Consider the following 20,424-nt stretch of genomic DNA (forward strand, 5'->3'; position numbering starts at 1 on the left):
GTCAGACCATTTTTTTTTTTTTAAAGTGGTAAAGCAGGAGGGTTATATGGAGCATTGAAGGTTCAATTCTCAGTAGAGGGAAAGTCATGGTGTGCTTTGTTGCCCCTCCGAGGGTCTCGTCCGCACCTAAGGGGATCCACTAGGAGGGTGACCGCATCCTGAACATCCAATTTGAGTGTGTATATAAGCTGTGACTGTATCTAGATTTACCTATGTGGCGAGACTAGGGGGGTAGGATGCCGCCCTGAGGGTTTGGTGTTAGATCAAGGGGTCTAAAGGGTTCGGTGGATGGAGTTCCTACGTCATAAAAAAAATAATAATAATAAAAAATTCATTATTAAAAAAAAGAAGCAACTTTAGACGGAGCTAGTATAATGTAACGAAGGAAACAATCACCGCTTCCTCGTCTTACTCTAATTGACAGTCATCAGATGAAACAAAACCCTAAAAATACTGGAACGATTCAAAATCGGAGGCCATTGAGAACTGCTCCCTGTATCCGCCTGCATCTCCCCATCTCCAGATTCTCCAGTTTCCAATCGCTGGTTGCTGCAAGTTTTCCACTCTCCAATCACTCAATCAGGTATGTCGTCGAGATTCCTTTCTAAGCAGCTCATACCCACTTTGGGATTCTTTTAAATTCTTGAGGTTCATATGACTATTCCTTGAAATCGTTGAAAAACACTCTTTTTCTTTTTAATATAATCATCGGATTTATCTCCAGCTATAATCATCAGATTATATTTTTATTTTCTTGACTTCTGTTGTTTCCTCCTCTATTTGAGTTCTTGTGTGCCTATTGCAAAAAAAACAAAAAATTCCCTGTCGATTTTTTATTAGCTTCATTGTCTGTGACTTGATTATTCTTATTTTGCGAGTCCTGAACTGGTTGGATAACGCTGATATTGTTACTCGAGTTAAAGAAAAAATCTGGGTTCTAGTAAGTTGTTTTTTTTTTTTTTGGTGTTAATTTGAAGAATATATACTATTTTAATGCATAAAAATATGTATTTAATTATTGAATTCGATGTACCAGCTACACGAATATCAGTGCCTCATAGCCAATTGCAGGCATCTAGGGCCACGCAATCTTGGAGCGGGGCTGTAGCAACTCGTATAAACTCCACTGGGTCTCTTACTGGGTCATTCTTCTCTAATTAGGCATCCCCATTTACCCATGCTATGCTCAGGCTCGAAGCTGAGAAATAGAGAGGAGTGAAAATGGATTTCTCGGAGCAAGATGTGGATATCTTTGGTGAGGAGTATGAGCAGAATGAAGATGGAGAAAAAGGCAGGACGACCCGTGAGTCATCACCTTCTTCCTCTGGTTCTTCTTCTGCATCATCATCATCGGCAGCATCTTCTGCCTCTTCTTCATCCTCATCCGATGGCAGTGATGGTGGTGACAGTAGCAGTGGTGGTAGTGGGAGTGGTAGTAGCAGTGAAGGGGAAGATAATGGTGAAGAATTGGATCACAAATCTCGTGGTTCTGAAGAGAGAGATCTCTTCGGCTCTGACAATGAGGATTATTGCAAAACTCCTGCTTCCAGCCCGTATCCGGTCCCCGGTAGCCCCTCTCCCTCTCTCTCTCTATCTCTTTTGGATCAATTCATATTGAGTTATAAGTTGATTGTTCAATTTTATTGGGGGGCTTAATTTATGGGGTAATCATCCTTTGCTATTGACTGCCATTGCTTTATTTCATTTTTGTGTATGGAATGGTAAAGATTGCCATAACACAATTTATGTTTGTTTGTTCTGCATAAGTTAATTATCTTCCAGTTTGAGATTTATGGACTATCAGCTGCTTCCATCTTACCACATAAATGATTCATGGACAATCACTTTGAGATGATGGAAAGGGGTATTATTTTTTAATTATATCCAAAGCATCATTTTCATTTTCCCCTTGTTTATGCTCAATGTCGACAAATCTTGTTTTGAAAAACAATTTCCCATCCTTCCATAATTAAGCATAAGAAAAAATAACTGTGATATAATTATCAAGAAATTTGAATGTTTAAAAATTGACAAAAATGACACATTGAATGTGAAATTTTAGGATCACTATTTGCAAGTACTTAATGTGAGAAGAAGCCATGTTGTGTTACTGTGAAATGTAAATACTGAATGATTCACGTTAACACATTTTTTTGAATTGAATCACTTTATCATCCTTGAATTAGTCATTTGCTGGAGGCATTTTATGTCACTACTTTGCTTTTTCGTTCTCTCTCCCTCTCTTTCGCTTCTTGCTTCTTCAACATTTTCTTCTAAAAAGCTTCAATATTTCTTTAACATTCATGAAATCTACTTGACAGTATTGCCTGTCAATCGCAATACGAACAAGCCAGCAAGAGGTGCTTTTGGGCGTGGTCATTGGAATTCCGAGTATCATAATGGTAGAGGAGCAGGCCTACTTCCTCGACCTGGACCTTATCCTGGAAGACATAACCATGGTTATGGTTCGAAATTTTCAAACGGCCGCCATGATGAGCGCTTTGTTTCAGAATTAAAGCTTACAAAGAGTGAAGAGACATTATCCAGAAAGTGTATTGCATTTCAGGAGGTAAGATAATATTTTGGTCTTCTCTAATATTTGGGACACTTTCAACCCTATGTTTGAGAGAGGCTTTGGATTTGGATATGAGTTGATTTGGGACAAAATATAATACAAAATTATGTTGAGTTTTGTTCAAATCCATCCAAATCCAAATCCAATTCCGTGGCCCGAAATCCATGCTCCCAAAGATTTGTTCACTGATTAGACATTGGATTTTCCCATTTCACCATTGGATGGATTGCATCTAAGTTGCTCACTTTTAATGTAATTTTCCCTTGGAAAATCTCCCACAGTGCTGTCTAATTGAATACTGCCGCTGCCCTTTCCATGACCTTCAATATGATGATTTGAGGAAAATGGAAATATAATGAAAATGAGATTTTGATGTGTTGTATTTACAGTTTGGTTGTCGTATTAAATTTATGTTCAACTTCTTTGATCTCCTCATTGGTTTGAATATGATTATGAAAGAGATGTCCTACTCTCTTTTGTTTGTGTTGTGCTTGTTGCTAGCCTGTTTAAGGATAATATATCCTCTTGAGGTGCTCAGTTTGTATGTGAAAATAATTTCCTTGTGTCACTTGTTTTGTTGTACCTTATAAAGTGTCCTAATTGGAATTTTTTTCCCAATAGCCATGTGAACTTGCTTGCTACAGTCGCGTGGAAGGTGGAGATGTCTACTTTGATGATCGCAACTTGGTAAAATTTGCGGTGCCCATCCCTTTAGTTATATACCCATGTTACTTTTTCCTAGCAGGTTTTCTTAATTTATGAAAATTCCCTGCTGATTATTAACATCCCTTTCATTCCACATTATTAGAGGTTATTTAAGCGTCTTATTTCTGAAGATGTTGGAGCTGACCTAAATGAAGGTTTCGACACTTTTATTGAAAAAAAAGGTACACATTGTCTCGAAAAATGCAACATTATTGGGTTACATCATGATTAGTTTTGGGTGTGTATCTACCATTTACTTTCATCAAGGGAAAGTAAATGTGCATGAAGTCAGAACTTTATTAATTAATTTGTTTGTTTTACTATATAAAAATGATAACTGATTTATGTAGGCAACTCAAACATTTTTTCCCCCTTTCTATCTGCCAGAATTGGGGTCTGAGGGTTTTGGGGATCTTCTTGCTTGCATAAGGAACAAAAGTATTCCGCTACAAAATAATATTCATTTTGTGGTAAGAGGCATATTATATTTCCAGCTAGCAAAAATGTCTATGGAAATGCGTCTGTCCAGGTTATTAATTTTTGTGTTTTCTCTCTCTTCCCTGGCAGACATTTCGTAACAACCTTAATAAGGTAATTGCGAATCCCTTTGAATGCTGTTAATAAGGTAATTGTTACATCTTGTAACAATTTTTTTTTTTTTTTTTATGTTAAACAAGCCTTGGGCAAGGTCTTCCTCGTGTACCTTCTAGTGTTTTACTTGAACTTGGATCAGAATAGTTGGTTGACCCATTAAACCATGAATTTGTCCATGTTTGGGTTCTTGAATGGCTTATGGGGGTTTGCAGTGTACAATATTCTATGTATTGGGTGTGCTGAGACTGTGCTTAGCTTGTTAGACTTGGGCCATTTTGCTATCATGAGCTAGCTAATTGCATTTCAGTTTCTTATTTTCACCATTTTTATCTGCCCCTCCCTTACAGATATTGGCTACTCCATATATCAGGCATAAGCCCTGGGAAATGGGGGTGCACAAGAAAAATGGGGTTGTATATCTTGATGTGCACAAACTACCAGAAAGGCCACAGAGCGAGCTTGATCGCCAAAGGTATCAGAGCTTTTACATATGTACATGTTCTTAAACCTGAAGTTTTTCTGTCTCATTGTTTGACATTCGAATTGATACAAAAAGGTAAGTAGGTAACGCTGTTGCAAACATGGTGGAATTGTTTGCTAGGAGTGTGGTAGAACTTCTAATCCAAGATCTTGTTTTACTCTAGTCATTTTTTTGCTGGGGTTATCTGAGAGGTTTTCTGGATCTATAGCAGGTGAATCCATCTTTTGGTAAGTGCGAAGGGAGGCAAAGCGAAATACACTATTTAGAAATTTTATGTGACAAGTGGATGGAACTGTGATTTTGGACCATACAGAAATTCAGCACTGTTTTTGGGGAATTAGATTTAGGGTTTTTTATGAAGTAGCCTGCTTAATCAGGGATAGATAGAGTAGGGTTTTGCTGCTTGATCCAGAGTTTATTATGGTTGCTTTGGGTTTATATGTGGCTTGGCTTCAAAATCACATAGATAGTGTTGTAGAAAACATTGTGTGGAAAAATAAAAGAGATGGAGAATAAGAGGACAAGATAACCATAGGCAAGCAAACATAGGTTTTTCAATTCAGCAGTTCTTTGCAGGGGAAGAAAAAGAATCTGTGCCCCTTGTACTGTTAAGTAGAGCCCTTGAATGCAGTAATTGGTGGTTCACAATTCATACATACTAGCAATTCCAAAATGGTATTATGATGGCTTCTAAATCCTAACAGTTCTAAATTTTTGTATTTTTTAGCTTCAATTTGAACTTCATGTAATTATAATTGATATTTATGGTTTCTAGTACTCACCATCATAATTTGCTAGTAAATTTTTATTTGCTTCTTGTTAAATTAGATGCTATTGGGGATATTGTTTTGAGAACCTAGCAACTGAAGATCCCAGGAGAGCAGACGGAGATGGAATACATCATGTTGATGCCAATGTTGAATACTGTTCGGTACTAAAAACTAAATTAGGGGCCCATCGAATTCTGATGGGAGCTGAAATGGATTGCTGTGATTCAACTGATGATGGAAGGAGGTTCTATGTAGAGTTAAAGACCAGTCGTGAGGTTGGCATGTTTGTCCGTGTTATTATTTGAGTTCATTACATTTTTTAGTTGGTCATTTTTCTTCTCTCTATATTCACTTCTGCGGTGACTTGTAAATTTCCCTTACGGTGTTCACAGTTGGATTATCGTACTGAGGAAAGATTTGAGAGGGAGAGACTGCTGGAAATTTGGGTACATCCATTCAACTTTCAAGTTTGGCTATGATTTTATTGATTTCCTTGTCCTTTGAAGCTTATTATCTCCGTGCTATTTTATATGTTATTCCAAGACTTTGTTTATAGATTGCTTGATGATTGTATTTCTTCTATTTTTATGGGTGTGTCCCTGTGTATTTGATAATTAAAAAGTATATATAGTAAAGGAATTAATGTCCGCGGCAGGGAGTGGGGGGAGGAGTAAGCCAGGTAGAAAAGAGAGTAGCTTTCACAGACTACCATAAACCACAAGCAAAAGGGGCTCTACAAAGATAGAAGGTGTTGCAAAACAAACCTTCCAACCAAAAACGCAACTGACAAGTCCTTCCCTTTTGGCTTTTCCAGGAGATTTTCAAGTCTTTGGAAGGCTCCAGCATTCTCTCTAATTAATCCAGATGGTTGTAGCTCAGAGAACATAATCTCTTTGTATTCACTTGCACAGTTGCACCCTTTAGGTTGTCATTGAAGAGACAGGAAATACAACACCTGGAAAACCACCCTTGGAAGTACAACACACCAACGGATTAGACCAAGAAAACCACTAAATCTAAGAGTCAAACACCTGGAAAATGTGTTGCAGAAAAAGCTGTAAAGGATTGTTAGGAATGTCCATGTTGGAGGTTTACCATGTCTGACTCTTAGCATCAAGTGGAACTGCCATTTCACTTTTATAGACAACTTAAAATTGATCTGTGAAGCTCTTTAGAATTTTTTTCTACTGTTAGAAAATTCTTACAATTATAAAATGCTTACAATGCCAGGACAGATACAAATGTGTTTGGCTTTTTGTCAGGAGTCCACCTGAAAACATTGAGCTTTTGGCTGTGGATGTGGAACAAGGATTAAATACTTTCCTCTCATCACAGAAACTGAATTTTCCTCTATCTGCACTTGCTGATTCTCCATACATATAATCTTCTAGTTGTGAACTCATGCAACGTATGGGTTTTATTAATTTTTCTCTGTTTAAAACTTATTGTTAATCAATAGAGGTTACAAATGTGTCCATCTATCGTCTCCCTACAAGTTTCTGGTTAGCTAACTTCAATGTAAGGTGCAACTGCACTGGCAGTTTGAGCTTTTCTACCCTGAGGTCTTGCAGATTCTCTCTGGGTTGACACATTTCCAACCTGTTTTAGTAGCTCAACAAGTGAGTCAGAGCAGAGCACAAACATTTGGGCTCTACAGGATTCTACGTCACTCTGGGATAGTTTCCAATTCAACCCCCTTGATTTTGTTGAAGCATTTGTTTAACACAGCTTTTTTGCTTTTTTTGGGTTTTAAATCAATCCTGCATTTATTTGTATTTGCTCTACAACAAATAAGTTACTAAACTTAGGTTATGTTCCTTATTACTCAGGAATGCTGTTTTGGTCTCTGATCAGTCAGCTTTACAAGCAATATTGTTATTCGTAGCTAACTATGTGTAGTATACACATAAGATTGCCGCTCAACATGCAACCTCACTTGGTTTGTTTAGGATTTATTATTATTTTGTTATATGAGTGTGTGGTAAGAAAGCTCCGCCTGTGATGCACTTAATGTCCGAATTTTTTCACACACAGCTGGTCCCAAGCCCAGGTTAAGGAGGAGGGTTGTGTTAGGTAGCTAACAGTCAGCGTAAAATTTGTCGGATGACTATGATATGAATCCTTACCGAATATTTGCTAGGGCGTCCCCTACGAGCTACGCGTTGCACTTGAACCACCTGGGTGTAACGAAAAGTGGGCGAGGGTGGGCTAGGTCATCGCCCTGAAGCAACATGCCGTGTCGGTGCCTGTGTACAGTGTCAAATATGCTGGGATTTTGCATCATTCTGGACGTGGGCAGGTAAAGATGTAGTTCAGGAAATTAGGATTAGATTAGCAACTTTGAATATAGGGACACTTACGGGTAAAAGTATGGAAATTGTGGATACAATGATTAGAAGAAGAATCAATATAATTTGCCTTCAAGAAACTAAGTTGATGGGGGAGAAAGTTAGAGAAATCGATAAATCAGGATTTAAACTTTGGTACACTGGAAAAGAAAAACATAAGAATGGAGTAGGCATTATTATGGACAAAAACTTAAAAGATAGCGTTGTGGATGTAAATAGAGTAAGGGATAGAATTATAAAAATCAAGATGGTATTAGGACAAGAGATAATAAATATCATTAGTGTTTATGCTCCTCAAGTTGGCTTAGTAGAAAATCTTAAGAGACAATTTTGGGAAGATATGGATAGTATTATATAAGGCATACCAGGGACTGAGAAAATATTTATAGGAGGAGATCTGAATGGACACGTTCGAAGAGATAATAAAAATTATGAGAGAATACATAGAGGATATGGATATGGAGACAAAAATGAGTCTGGGGAGATGATCTTAGACTTTGCTATGTCATATGATTTTAGTATAATGAATACTTGCTTTAAGAAGAGAGAAGAACACTTAATAACCTTTAAAAGTGGACAAAATAGAAGTCAAATAGATTTTTTTTTTTAACTAGGAGGGTAGATCGTTTATCATGCAAGGATTGTGAAGTTATTCCAAGTGAAAGCCTTACCACACAACATAGAGTTTTAGTGTTAAATATATGTATTAAAAAATGGAAGAAAAATGATAATATAAACCAGTGTAGGAGAAAATGGTGGAACCTAAAAAGAGAAAATAAAATAAAATTTAAAGATAAAATGATTAAAGATGGGGATTAGACCATTGAGGATGGGATAGATACAAACAAATACTCTTTGGAATAGATTAGCTAGCTCTATTAAAAGAGATAGCAAAAGAGATTTTTGGTGAATCAAGAGGAAGATTCTCGAATAGCAAAGAGAGTTAGTGGTGGGATAAAGATGTACAGAAAATCATAAAGACAAAAAGAATTTGGTATAAAACATGGCAAAAATGTAGAAATAGAGATAACTTTGAAAATTATAAGGAGGCAAGAAAAGATACAAAAAGGGTCATTAGTGAAGTTAAATATAGATCATTTAATATTAGGTACAAAAGAAGGGGAAATAGATATATTTAAACTTGCTAAAGCTAGAGAAAGGAAGAGCATGGACTTAGGAAATGTAAAATGTATAAAAAGTGAGGATGATATTGTCTTGGTTAAGGATAAAGATATTAAAGAAAACTGACAAAGTTACTTTAGTAAGTTGTTTAACGAAAACCAAATAGAAGGCTTAAACTTAGAATGGTAAAGAACAAAGTGAGGTCAAATAATGAATCCTATCCCATTTCAAATAAAAAGTCAACTTTTCCCTATAAAAATGTGTGCATTCTGTTCTTTTCTCCTTACTGTTTGTGCCTAAATCTGATGTAAATTGTTTCACTTTGAGTTTTAGAATTTTGTTGGACCTTACATTTCTACATTTTGTTTTTTAGTGATTTCTTGATTCCTTTTACTTTGACATAGTTGAATAGGTTCTGCATGAATGAAATAAGTGAACTTTTTATCTTCTGTAGAAGGTTAACATTCTTTTTCTACTTGTAGATCCAATCATTCCTGGCAGGTGTTCCATACATTGTTATTGGATTTAGGTATGTCTGCTCTGCACTTGAATCTTATCTTCTGCTTTCTTTACCTCTTTGTACTCTGCCATATCAACATTTAGATCCCTGCACTGATCATCTTCATCTTTTACTTTTGTGGTTGTGTTTGGTAGTTCTACCTACCCAGTATAATCCAGATGTTTTGGATTTATTTAGTAGTCTCTTTTCCCTCACTCTTGCATCCATGTGCATAAAAACTGGATGCTTATTTGATGTGCTATTTCCTCTGGCAGATTGTTGATGGGTCAACTGTTGTTTTCTGCAAAGTTTATCCAGATCCATTAAGGTTCTCATTCTTGTTGCAGGGATGATAAGGGCCGACTTGTTCGCACAGAGAGACTAAGAACCAAAGATATAACACAGAGAGTTAAAATGAAGAACTATTGGCAGGTAATATTTGCTACAATATGCACGCTTAAAGTTATTTGGTTCCACGACTGCAGCTATGTCTGGCATGTTCTCTAAGTAAAGATTTTAGGCTCGCTTCATTCTTTTCATTTGTAGAAGGGACATGTGCCCCATCTTTTCACCAAATAGGCAAGGATATTTTGATTATTCAACTGTCTTCTTTTCATGAAATTGTTTAACCTGCCCTCTCAAACTGCGTCATGCACCCATGGATTGGCTACTGCCATTGATTTAATGATTGTGATAGTGTTTTCTTGTTTTTTGCATGTGAAAAAATTGTTGTTTAATAGCACTTGATAATTGATATGATGTGATTGATGTTGGAATAAGAATTTGAAGTTAGGTTTCACTCTTTATTTTTCTGGTTATGATGAACTGTGCAAGCTGCAATTGATTGGCAGGGTGGGGTATGCCTGGCATTTGCTGATGAGGTGTTATGCTGGCTCTATGGAACAGTCAAAGAAAGTAAGAACTTGAGCTGCACTCTTCAACACTTTTTTTCTATTTGAACTCTTATGTTTAATTGTTGGGAAAATCGAGGAAAGGAAAAGAAATCCAACCAATTTGTTATGCAACAAATGTTCCAACTTTGCTGCAATTAAATTTTCTTGCCATTTGGTTTGGCAATTAGACTGAGCAGTTTTGTTTTCAGATGTTTAACTTGTGTGCTTCCTTTGGCTACAGATGAAAACTACATATTGCAGTTTGTCGCCCCATTCTCCCGTTTGGAGCTTCTACAAGCCCAATCTTGCCCGAATGTAATTACTGATCATTCCGAGCAATTGTAAGCACTGAAAAGGAGTTCATCACTATGCATACATGGGTGTTGAAAGAGGAACAGCCTTGAGGGAGTTGAAGGTGAAAGAAGGGAAAAGGTTTAATTTTTTTTTCTTCTTGTAACCCTTCTCTCTCTCTCTCTTTAAATTTATTTATATGGAAAAATTCTCTTCAATGTAACAATTGTTGTAATTCTTGGAGGTGCTTTTCATCGTATTACTTATGTTAAGGCCGAATTGGCGTTGTTAAAGTGACAAAGGCCATGCTAGTGAGTTTTCCTGATGTTTGGATTAATGTAAATGTATACCTAATCTGAAGATGCTTACAAGAGAAAAAAATAAAAGACACTTTTATTGGATCTGTTTTTACAAATTCATGTAATATTTCTGCAGTGTGTAAGACTCTATGGTTGAGCTTCTATAAGATGTATATGTTGGATGATTCTCTGATTTTATATTGGTGCCCTTGGCTCATAGTTGGAATACTTAAAATTGGAATTTTAGTTGTGTTATTGCTTTCAGAAGCAGAGCACAATTTGTACCATTGATGCCATTCTTAATTCCTTGTTTTGGTTTTCAGAATAACTCCTCAAGTTAGAAGTCATCAATTGATACAATTGCATTCTGAGTTTGTTCTTCCCACAATTGAAGCATGCATATCTAGGATTTTGTTTACAAATTTTATTAAAGCAAAAAAAAATATTTTGATGTGATTACAAACTAAGAAAAATTGAAACTTGATTTTATAAATTAAAATTTTATTCATTAATTTAATATATATTATAATTTTCTCTCTCTCTCTCTTTGATAACTAAATGAAAAAAAAAAAGTGAATATTTTTGGGTGTTTTTCCCCTTGTATAATGTTTTCTATACTTAAAATGGGAATTTTAGCAATTTCATCTTAAATTTTACCTTACTATTTTTCTTTTTTGGAAGTAATTATTATGTTCTGATTTCGGTTTTTATTTGGGAAGACTGAGAGAACGTGCATGCTAAAATAAAAAAATATCTATTTGTTTTATTGGCAATGTTTGAGTGTGAAATCTTTTTTTGAGTTTTGTTCGAGTGAATTTAAATAACTTTTAATGTAATTTTACATTATATTTTATTCAAATTCAATACAAATTCAAATTGTCAGGTTAAAATATATATATATATATATATATATATTTTATTTTATTTTATTTTATTTTTTCAAATACGAAAAATTTCCTATTATCTTTGGATACCCTCCTTATTTTGAAAAGAATTTATAATCTTTTTGTTTTTTGGATGAAGAGACGTAACAAGTGTGAAAAAGCCATTTGAAAAATATTTAAAAATTATATTTCAAAAAAATATTATAATTTACAAGATAAATAATTTACAATTACATACTTCCAAACGTAGCGCGTTATGATTTTAAAATATTAAAAATAATTACGAAATATTAGTGTTTAAAAAATTTTAAAAAATAATTATTATTCAAACATAGCAACAATGATTATCCCGTCTCATTATTCATTGCTACGCGTCCACAGGAAATTTATATAAACTTGCAAACCAAAGCAATATAAATAGGAGAAGATTTGAAACCGTCTTTTGAAAAATGGGTTTTCTGTAGAAACATCATTTTTTCAAACACGTTTTCATCCGAGTTTTTAACTTCCCAGTCTGGCCTGGCGACCCACAGGGAGGGAGGGAGGGAGAGAGAGAGAGAGAGAGATGGAGGAGACGAAGAGGAGGTGTTTGAGCGGTGTGGCTGTGGAGAATATAACGGAGAGACTGTCTTGTCTGGAGAACCTCTACTTCCCTCGAGCTCTGCAACAATCTGCAGTCGATCCCTCCGGTCGCAAGGCTATTCTCCTCGACCTCCTCTCCCGCGACGTCGCTGTTTTCTTGGGTATCTCTCTCTCTCTCAAAACCCTAACCCTCTGTTTCGTTTCTGAGAAATCGTAGTGTATGAAAAACAAAAGTATTCTGATTTTATTCTATGTTGTTGCGTTTTCTTTGCCCCCGACTTGTTGTGTTGTATGAGGATGAATCCAGCCACCAAGCGGACTGACTAATTTACATGTTTCTGATTCAACTAGCCATATGCCAATTCTCAATTAATTTAAGAAATACATATTTTTTCTTTGGCCCCAAATCATAAATAAATCCAAATCCAAAACTTCAGCCCCGCCCCTTTTTTTTTTGAAGCAATTAAAAAGAGCATAAGAAGCTGAGATTCTCTTGTTTCATTGGCTCACGTTTTCCTGTTTTATTGATGGCTTGATCAGAGCGATATGGTGGTGAATTGACGTTTGAGGAGCTAGGAGAATTTGAAACTTTGAAAGATGATTACGAGGTCAATTGGCACATAAACCATCTTAGGAGCTTGAAGAGTCCAACATCCGAGGAGCTGCGGTCTAGGTCAGTGATGGTGAAGAACAGGCGACGGGCGTATTTGGACAAGCTGATGTGTGAAGGAAACTACTTCTCAGAAGACGCAATGAGGGAGAGAGAGCCATACTTGCATCATGAGTATTTGGGAAAGTTTCAAGACCCAAGTGGTCGGAGCATGGCACGCCCAGGGGAGCGGTGGTCGGAGACGTTGTTGCGTAGAGCAGAAGAGGCTCTTTTGGTTGCAAAGATTAGAGGGGAGCAGCAAAGGTTGGGAGTGGCTGAGAGAGACTGGGTTGGTAATAATATGAGAGAAAACGAGGAGGAGGAGGAGGAGGAGGAGGAGGAGGAAGAGGAAGAGGAAGAGGAAGAAGATGATGATGATGGTAAGGCTAATGGATGTGCACAATCTTCTGAGGTAATATTTTCAGTTATTATTTTTTTCTTTATATGTATCACTGAGAAGTTTATTCATGATTGTTTCTGTTTTATTACCCATGTTATCAATACTTTGATTTGTTTTGTTTTGGCTTGTTGAACTGGTATGCATGGGGTTTCAGCGATTTTCTTTTGGCTCTACTCTTTTACTGAAGATGTTATTGTTCTTTCATGACTGGAAAAACCTCTAGAGTTCATCTATCGTTCTCTTTAGCATCTTGTTTTGAAAAGTAGGCCCAATTGTTGTAGACTTGCTGTGGCTTTGATTTTTGCCTCCCTAAGGTTTCAAAGCATACAGTTTCATAAATGACGTAGCCAGCAATAATTTCCTCATTTGTATAAGCCATAGAAGTAGTTACACCTGCGTACTTGACCTTACCAAGCCTTCACAAAAACAATGTAAAAATATTTGCAAGAATAAACCAGAAAATTTGCATTGTCATCCTCTGCTAAAAAAGGGCCAAAGCAAGTCAATGGAACTCCAATGCGTTTGTTGTATTAGTGGCTAAGGGTCTTCTATCTGGGAAGTAAAGATGTAAGGATCTAGTCCTTTAAAAGGATCTTGCAAATTTTGAAGTTGAAGTTGAAGATGGATACTTTTACTGTTTTACAAATAAAATGTGCTTAAATTGAATAAGATGTTTTCCAATATTTTGGTAGGCTTGTAACAGTTGTTGCACAAATTTTCACAGCCTTCTGAAATCATCTTTTATCCAAATCCCAAATCAGGGGTCAAACTGAAGCCAGTTTCTGCTTTTGATTATGTCCGAATTCTGCCATCAATCGAAGGTTAGAGCAATTAAACTTTTGCGTTTTTATGCAAGCTGCCGATGTCCATTTGCCCAAGCTCTTGAAGACACCCATGAGTCAAATATCGGATGCCAGTTTAGCAACAATGTCAAAAAAAGTTCGAGCAAGATAAAAGGGAATGACAGAGGAGAGATCAAATGCTTTTGGCCCTATAAAGCTAACATTTGAACATAGCCTATTTTTACCTTCACCATAGGGCATGTTGCAACTAGTTATTCTTATAAACTATTCTGTCCTAACAACAGCTTTAGTCCAAACAGGCAGTCCTTTCCTTTTGTTCTACATGAATTTGCTTATTTAGAAAGATAGCAGTTTTTTTTGGATATGTTACAATTTATAGTTCTTTCTAAAAAGTACAAAAGGATAAATTATCCAATTGTTTCCTCCCACATGAAGCATCTTGCAAGTGTTTATCTTATTTTTTTATAATAGTTGTAACCCCGTGCTGATGCATCTGTGGATGACTGGGTTTGTTATTTTTTTGGGGGGTTTGTGCTCTTTTCTCTTTCTTTTTGAGTGGGGGTTGCAAAGAAAATGGATGATGCGGCGGTGGTGTGAATTTAGTTTTCCATGTGATTTTTCTTATTAGAACACTATTAAATTAATATGTATTTTTGAAAGTAGAGAAAACTAGAGTATCAGTGGAAAAATTTGTAGGCCTTATTTTCCCTCGGGCAATCCTTTCCTCTTGTTTTGTAAGTTTTGGTTGTGCATCTTATTTGTTCACAAGTCCACATTATTTGAATTTCTCAGAGGTGAGCTCAATTGTTGGAAGTGAGAAATTTAAGCATGTTTATATTGTTATTTGGTAGATGAGAAGAAGAGATAAAGGGAAGAGAAAATTTTCCTTGTATGGTGAGGCATAGGTTGACCACACAAGCAGTAGATGACTTCATGTCAGTGAAGTTTTGGGCTTTTGTGAGAAGTAAAAATGGTATAATTTTGTGGAGTTGTGCTTTGCATGCTATTTTTTGAACATTGTGGATGGATAAGAATGCGTGGATTTTCAAATATGAGGTGATCTCTTCCTATTTGTTATGTGATAGAGGCTATTTTCATAGCTTCCCTTTCGGTGATAGCTTTGGGGCAGTTTTGAGGGATATCATTGTCTAATAATTTGCGAAAGATTTGGGAGGGCGGCTCTTCTATTATTGTGTTTTTGTTTTCTTTAGGAGGACATGAGGGCGGGCCTTGGATCAACGGTAAGGTTGCTCCTTTGTGATCGGTCGGTCATTGTTTCAAGTCCAAGGAAACAGCCTCTCTGTCTGATGACCCTCCCCCTACTGTCGCAAAGCGGTGAGCCTTATGGCCTAGGGACGCCCTTTAGTTTTCCTTAGGAGGACATCTTGTTTTCCGACTTGTATTTTTCCCTTCACTTTATTTTCTATTAAACAAGAGTAGTCAAATGATGGATATACCCTTATCCTGGCCAGGTTGTTGGAGGGTTGGATACTCCCACCCAAGCTGGAGGATATATATAAAATGATCTCAGCATGTAAAAAGTATAACTCTAGAACTTCCCAAGGGTTTGGTGAACATATTTTCTGATTGATCTGCTGATATCACTTACACTGTATGAATCACATTTGTACATGCTTCTCTTGAACAAAACGACAGTAAACTTCAAATATGCTTGGTTTGCTCTCATGGAATACCAGATTAGATGCAATACAGATAGCTGTATGATTATCAAACATAACATTCATCAGTTGTGAGTGCATAAAACAAAGTTCTAGCACGTATCTCGACCAAGTCATCTCACGTGTATTATATGCCATATCTTCGTACTTGGACTCAACTTGATCTAGCAATGATAGTTTGTCTCCTAATTTTCCACATCCAGTTATGGATTCTTTATTATGTGAAGATACAACCCGCTCTACATTGATGTAACCATCAACTTTAATATAACAATTATTTCCATAGAACAAACTGGGACTTGGTGCACTTTTGAGATACCCCTACTGCAAAGGAGATAGAGTCAACGATCTGCTAGGTAATTTTCAATCTTCTAAATTGTGCAGGGCCATATAGCAGTTCACCCTCATCAGCTGCAAATTTTTATGTTTGGATTCATAGGAATATTAGGAGTATCTATCGGCTTTACTCCCAATACCCTTTTTTCAGATAGTAGGTATATCTTTTTGGACTGAAGAAGCAATGTGAAGAGATGCTTGCTGAGTGGCATGATACTTGAGCAGTCTAGAGTATTCTTTTGACAAAAAAAGGTATCATACTTGAGAAATTTAGAGTATTTTACTTCTGAAAAAATAGTTTTTGGTTTCTGCTCCGTGTAACAATCTGACAAAGAAATGGCTTTTTTCTCCATAGAACAGGAAGAACAAAGGGGTTTGATTCTGGCTCATGGGATGTCACAGCGTAAGAAGGTTTTGTGTTCAAATTCCTAGAAGTCTTTTGCTTTTTAATACAACAATAAGTGCACTTGTTGTGGACCTTAACCTCCTGTCCCTCTTTTCCACTACGATTACCAAATGAACAATTTCCAAAGTGACTGCCCCCTTCATGGGCCCTGTCCCTCTTTTTCTCAACAATTACCATAGGAACAATTTCCAAAGGGACTACCCCTTTTCTTTTGCCTCTCTTTTTCTAAGATCTTCACAGACCTTCTTAAGTGAAGAAAGTAGTTGGTGACTGTCTTCTCATCTTGTTGTAATAGAAAGTATTCAAGAGACAAATATTATGCTCGAGCAAACTATTTGAGTACAACAGCCTAACATATTCCTAAACTTCCTTACTCGTATGTACACATATAACTGCATGAGGTTCCATAGTGTTTCACAACGAACTATTTATTTGGGCATCTTCTACCTGGTAAGTAAGCTTATTGTCATCATCTACAGGAGTGCTATTGGTATGGTGACATTGTTATCCTCAGTCTCCCTGCATTAGGCCACTGCACGTAATTTCTATCATTTAGTAGTAATTTGTGGAGGTGCCAAAGGAGAAATAATAGGTTTAGATTTCACCAAACAGAATTATTAACCACAAAATGATACCAGCTATTGAAGGAGCAGAACACCAAATAAATCATGCTGTCCAAACAAGCAAACAATCAACACAGTTCCATGAACAGACCACCAACTGCCACAAACAAACACAATTTTTTTTTTTTTTATAAATGAAACTTACCAAACAGTGCATATAGTTAAAAGAAATAGAATAGATAGTCCACTTTCTATCAGGAAAAACACCACATATAAGTCATTAGCAACCAACCAATAAAACAAACTGGACAACTTCTGTTGCACCCATCTCCCCTTGTAGCTGAGAGAACCAAATCCCAAATCCTAAATTAAACAAAACTAACATACTGCTGAAAATTGAGTCCATGGATTGCAAAACAACTTCAAAAATAAATTGTAGATATATGTTCTCCACAGCAAGGCACTTTTCAAAAAAAAAAAAAAAAATGGTGAAAGAAAATGCTGACATCAGCTCTAGCTGTTGCTGACAACTAGGGACTATTTTGTCTTTGGTGACAACTAGGGACTCCTCTCTTCGTTTATGTTGAAATTGCAAGTGAGAGTTGTCCTCGTGATGCACTTTATTAATCTTGTGCATGCAGCATGTGAGATAAATGTTGGAAAAAAGAGAGTGAAGAGAACAAATATGATGGGTCGATGCAGATCTTGTATTTGGTGTTACTTAAGGGTGTTGTATGTGCATGCCAAGGTAATATGCCTGTTGTCCATTCAGTAAGGATCTCTGTCTTAAATCCTATCCATTGAAACATATGATGAAATATTGGTTACCGTTACCCTCTCTTGATAGATACAAATATGTGTGCACACAATTATAAAATCTAATACGTATATCTTTAGGACCTCATTTCCTGGTCTTTGAAAATGTATGATGAATTGTTTGGTATGATTTTTTATTCTGCATAATTTCAGCATTTCCATTAGATTCTTGTTTCCATTGTTGAAACACCAGTACCAGGATTTTATGATGCTTAGAGATCTTATCCATCTTGTTGACCTATAGGTACCCTTGGATCATCGTAGCGCTTTTAATGGTACCCAATCCACCACCATTGTTGGTTCTGCTGAGGTAACAGCTTTATCTGAAGCAGAGATGCAAGAACACATGGACCAATTCACCCACATTATGCAGCAGAAGTTTTTGTCTGGGGAAGATTTTGAGCATTTAGACTATTCAAAAATAGATGAAGATGAGACCTTGGATGATCACTGGCTGAGGGAGGCTAACCACGATGCTGAGGAAAAGTACTTTGCTGAAGATTAAGAAAGGATGAAGCTGCTTTCTCTTGCTGCTGCTATTTTCACCTTCACATTTTCAAGCAGGTATCTTATACACTGTTTGCCCAAGGGAGCTTACTTTTGTGGCACACATCATATAGGTTTCTTAAGTAAAGCATGTGTTAGGTTTCTTAAGTAAAGCATGTGGGACCCACAGCTTACTCTCATGCAATGTGCTTAAATACTTGTAGGCTTAACTGTTGTATATTGTATTTATTGATGAAGTTTTAGGTAGAATCCATATGGCAGAACTCCTTTCATTGCCTGTTCTGATTTCAAGGAAAGTAGACTAGCTTGAGCAGGGTAGGGGAGGGTTAAATTTCATAGTTTGGCACGAAACTGACTGCGGTTGGTGCCTCTTGGTTGTAGTTGGCCCCTGTATTCCCTTTTCATTTCCATGCGTGGTACTGCAAAGGGTAATGGATGGTCTTCTTATATATGTCAATCACAGAGGGTAATAGCAAGGGGGAGGTGATTTTTATGAGTTTCAATGTTTGATGGAGTAAAAATGGAAGATTCTGTGCTAATAACTGGAAGGGGGGGAAGGGCAGGGAAAGAAACACTGTTAGGCTTGTCCATATGTTGCTTCAAAGAATTTTGGCACCCAGATTACCAGTGCTCATGGCTCCCATCCCATCAGGGGTTTGGGGAGGGCATGCCATATGTAGTCTTACCTCCCTCTTTGGAGAGACGATATTTGTTATTCGAATCTTTTACCTCCATTTTTGGAGACACTGTTTCCATGATGAACCTCTAAACTTAAGATTTGGATCTAAAACCCTTAACTATGTTTCCTAATGTCACCTAAATTTTTGTTGTCCAACATCAAATAACAACGTCTTAAGTCCAATTAAGTGGGGTTGACTATATGACATCAAATCAAAAGAATAAAAATAAAAAATAAAAAAAATGTAAGGGTGCATTATCTTTGGTGCCTTGGGCTTCTAGGGTTGGATTGGATTAATTTGGCTTGTGGTAGATTGACTATGATTATTATCTTGTTCTGTTTTTGGATTGGGACACCCATTGAATAGATTTATCCTTCAAAGGGCCTACCATGAAATAGAATGCTAACTTTATTGAATGATCGCAAAAGAGATTTTGAGTGAATCCAAAGGAAGTGTCTTTGGCAGGAAATAAATTTGATGGTGGTATAAGATGTCCAAAAAACAATTAAGACGGAAAAGATACTGATATGAAACATGAAAAAATTGCAGAATGTAGAAAACATTGAAAATTATAAAGAGAGAAGAAAAGAGGCAAAAATGGCTTTTAGTGAAGTTAAACATCAAGCTTATGATAATTAATATGCTAACTAGGTAACAAAAGAAGGGAAAAATAAATGTATAAACTAGGTAGAGTTAGAGAAAGAAAGTGTAAAGATTTAGGGAATTTAAAATGTATTAAAGAAGAGAATGATAAGGCTTTTGGTGAAAGAAGAAGACATAAAAGTGATGTGACGAAGATGCTTTTATAAGTTGCGAAATGAAAATCAAATTGAAAGCTTCAACCTAAAAGTGATAAATGAGGGAAACACAAAATTTGAAATTTATGTGTAAAATTAGTCATTAAAGTTAAGATGCCTTTAAAAAAGACGAAAATCGAAAATTTATAGGACAAGATAACATACAAATTGAAGTTTGGAAATGTTTATAGGATAAATGAAGTATTTAGCTAACTAATCTATTCAGCACTATTAAAAAGCCAAGAAAATGCTAGAAGAATGGAAGAAAATCACGTTAATACCTATATGCAAAAACAAAAGAGATATTCAAAAATTGTAATAATTTGTGGAATAAAACTTATAAGTCATGTAATGAAGTTATGAGAAAGGATAGTTGAATAAAAAATCAGAATATAAATGAGGGTCTTGGAGAATTAATTTGGTTTTATGGCTGGGAGATTGTGACGCCCTGATTTCCATACAATTTTTTTCTTCCAATAATAATAAATAATTTACACGTCATCAATAACATCTACAAATCGATCACGTCAACAATCCTACTATCATTCATACGATTTGACCCGTATTGGGTACCGGGTAAAAAGTTATTTATTTATATAACCTAATAGCGGAAGACAGTGTATTTATATAATTCAGAATACAATATCCAGAGTATCTACATACACACATATATATCATTATCACAAACTCAAAAACTACTCAACTCTAGGAGAAATTACACCTCCCCTTGTCCAGAAACTCACTC

The 20,424-nt window shown here is 36.2% G+C and overlaps 2 protein-coding genes across 8 annotated transcripts; both read left to right on the forward strand.

The window, feature by feature from the left end:
• The first annotated feature begins 353 nt into the window (after positions 1-353).
• On the forward strand, positions 354-10,693 carry LOC131164506 (NAD-capped RNA hydrolase DXO1). 7 transcript variants are annotated; one of them, XM_058121761.1, is made up of 14 exons: positions 354-940; positions 1,037-1,567; positions 2,322-2,569; positions 3,197-3,262; positions 3,384-3,462; positions 3,668-3,750; positions 3,848-3,871; positions 4,222-4,346; positions 5,184-5,400; positions 5,518-5,571; positions 9,078-9,124; positions 9,442-9,526; positions 9,946-10,009; positions 10,229-10,693. In XM_058121761.1, exons 2-14 carry the CDS (start codon positions 1,222-1,224, stop codon positions 10,330-10,332), a joined length of 1,542 nt encoding a protein of 513 aa, XP_057977744.1. In that variant the 5' UTR covers positions 354-940; positions 1,037-1,221; the 3' UTR covers positions 10,333-10,693. The 7 variants fall into 7 exon arrangements, with proteins under 7 accessions (XP_057977744.1, XP_057977746.1, XP_057977747.1 ...); XM_058121763.1 differs by having other exon boundaries at positions 1,162-1,567; XM_058121764.1 differs by having other exon boundaries at positions 1,191-1,567.
• Positions 10,694-11,905: 1,212 nt separating this feature from the next.
• Positions 11,906-18,479, forward strand: LOC131164508 (uncharacterized). The gene is made up of 3 exons (XM_058121769.1): positions 11,906-12,204; positions 12,584-13,104; positions 17,940-18,479. Exons 1-3 carry the CDS (start codon positions 12,027-12,029, stop codon positions 18,198-18,200), a joined length of 960 nt encoding a protein of 319 aa, XP_057977752.1. The 5' UTR covers positions 11,906-12,026; the 3' UTR covers positions 18,201-18,479.
• Positions 18,480-20,424: the final 1,945 nt, after the last annotated feature.

The sequence above is a fragment of the Malania oleifera genome, chromosome 9 (genome assembly GCF_029873635.1).
Source record: "Malania oleifera isolate guangnan ecotype guangnan chromosome 9, ASM2987363v1, whole genome shotgun sequence".
Classification (NCBI taxonomy): Eukaryota; Viridiplantae; Streptophyta; class Magnoliopsida; order Santalales; family Ximeniaceae; genus Malania; species Malania oleifera.